Source organism: Gadus chalcogrammus, chromosome 13, assembly GCF_026213295.1.
Source record: "Gadus chalcogrammus isolate NIFS_2021 chromosome 13, NIFS_Gcha_1.0, whole genome shotgun sequence".
NCBI lineage: Eukaryota > Metazoa > Chordata > Actinopteri > Gadiformes > Gadidae > Gadus > Gadus chalcogrammus.
The window spans coordinates 2,384,692-2,387,138 of NC_079424.1; the positions used below are offsets into that span (position 1 = coordinate 2,384,692).

Here is a 2,447-nt window from a genome sequence, read left to right on the forward strand (position 1 = left end):
TGTGGATCGTCAGAAAGGGGAACCGCTGGCATCATTTACTCTCCAAGTACACAAACTTACCACATAGGGTGTTGCTGATGATGTCGTTCTGGTAGCCTGGTCTTGTCAATGCGTCCATGTGTTCTGCTTTGACCTCTTCTTCTGAGGTTGACCTGTTTGCTTGTCCCACCCGTGTCTGACTCACCCATGGGGCTGTGTCCCTGAGTGTTCTGACTCACTGAATCAGGGAAAAGCGTGTTATGCTGTCGTTTTGTTGTTGCTGCTATTTCAGTTGAATGGACCAATCTAGCATGCATGCATCTGAACAGCCAGATGTTCGCTTTTGATTCCTTCTCTTCTCCTTCTCTCGTCGGTCTTTACCTTGTGAGTCTGTGAATGGGGGATGTTTTTAAGAGTGACACCTAATACCTGTTCATGTTGAACAGCGCTGGACAGAGCCAGACAGGACCAGACTAATAGCTTTATGGAGAAGGTCTGGCCCGGTACCCTGGCCAAAGAAAACCCAACCAGGCCGCTCCACGTTCTTTCCACCAGACTACTCGTGGAAAGCTGAGGTTTCTTAGGTTTGGCGAGAGAGCACACAGGAATCAGTGTATCCCTGCGCCAGGTTGAACATGCGTAGAGCTGTGTGTGTACTGTACACATGTAGACCAGCGCCAGAGTGCTATACACACATGCAAGGATTACTGGTGCAAATCAGTACAGCTCAGGGGTAACGGAGCTACTAACTATTCAATAGGATGCCAATATTTGTCGTCCATGTTGGCCTGTTCATTATGTCGGCACATAGCGTTCACGATGTGAACATTCGGGTTGGACTTCACCAGTTTCTTGTATTCCACTTGGGTTAGAAATTTAATATTTTGAGCCAAATGTCCCGGAGCTGTCAGCTCCTCCATGCGGTTTTACTGGTGGTGAAGCGTTCAGGTAGGCTGTGAAGCTGGGATTCAAACCAGGGGTTTTTCGGCTGGTAGTCCAACACCCTGACCACTCCACACTATCCTGACGCTAACCCAGTATTCAGATCAGTACAACCGACCCCGCCGGTTTGTGAATTAACCTGATGCTAATTTCTTCTCAATTCATTTCTGCACATGAACATGAAACGATGTAATCCACTCAATATCTCTTATGCCACGTATTCTAGTCGAGAACTCCGGCTGAATCTTCTTGACTTAATTATCAAGATGGGGTCGGCCAGAACAAAGGCAGCGGCCGTGTAATTGCCGTGTCGTCTCCCTGTTGTTTCGTGAGATTCATCTCTGTTGGGTGGTGAGCCGAGTTCTTCCACAGAAGCACATGAGGTCATCCTTATACGTGACCACATAGCAGTGGCTGAGGTGGCCATCAAACTAAAGCCCCTAACTTATTCAAGATAAAAGTTAAAGTGCACTTGCACTTCAAGAATAGTACTTTTGTGTGGCATCTTATCCTAGCTAGCTTGTATTTGTGGAATGGATTAACCTAGCGATTGTTAGTGCTTGGCACTTGGTTCTATGAACATCCTTACTGTACCGACAGCGCTATATTGTTTCTCAGTTGTTTCTTCTGACATATGAACTTATTGTAAGTCGTTTGGATAAAAGCGTCTGCGTAATGCCCGAAATTTAAATGTAAATGTAAAAGTGAGGATAGACAAGTGGACAAGCCAAATTTCCCACATAATGTTGTGTTAATTGGTGACTTCTCACATCATAATGAACTTAGAGGAACACCATCATGGTCCCATTAGACAGCTTCTGAGGGGCCCTGGACTTGGCCCCTCAGTCTGGTTTCTGCTCATCGTGGTGTCTGGGGTGTTTCTGTGTCATCAGGGAAGGGCAAGGACGCCTGGGGTGTGACCACAACGCTTTCGTTCTGACGCCTGACAAGAAACAACATGCTGTTCGTCGGGTTTGTCATCGCAATAGATTAGCAAAAATATGTGCAAAAACAATATGGCCCCAGGACATGGAATACACCCATGAAAGGTCTCAAAACAAAAAGCCATGATATCCTGGTCCTGGCACGATCTCCAAAGTCTCATCTCTTTCTCTATCAGGCTAGAATGTGTAATAAGCTATTTGAGACTGTAACTGTGATTAAGGGTGATACAAATAAAATTGAGTTGAAATGAATTCAACTTTCGTACTTGGACGTTTGGACAAGTTTAACTTCTCCCATCTTTCCAGTCACATAGCTTCCCTCATTCAGATGGATCCCCTGCTCTTAAACTCCACCAAGTGTGTCTTGATCCTTTTCCAGGATGAGAAAGCGTTGCGTCTGTTAAACAGTGCCTTAAGTGAAATGAGTTTCCACAACATGGAGTGCGACCAAACCAGCTGTGCTGACTCTGCATTGGAGCACCATCCCCTCCTCCAAGTCCTCCTCGTTTTCCCACCCTCCTCTTCCTCATGCACCTCCTCCTCCTCCTCCTCCTCCTCCTCCTCCTCCTCCTCCTTCATTCT

At 46.4% G+C, this 2,447-nt stretch overlaps 1 protein-coding gene across 1 annotated transcript in view; it reads left to right on the plus strand.

The window, feature by feature from the left end:
- The window catches only part of LOC130402253 (uncharacterized), a 23,769-nt gene extending 21,908 nt beyond the window's left edge, over window positions 1-1,861 (plus strand). The window contains exon 3 of the mRNA XM_056606394.1: window positions 1,815-1,861. Within this exon, the coding sequence (XP_056462369.1) occupies window positions 1,815-1,861 (47 nt within the window). The remainder of the gene's footprint in view (window positions 1-1,814) is intronic.
- Window positions 1,862-2,447: the final 586 nt, after the last annotated feature.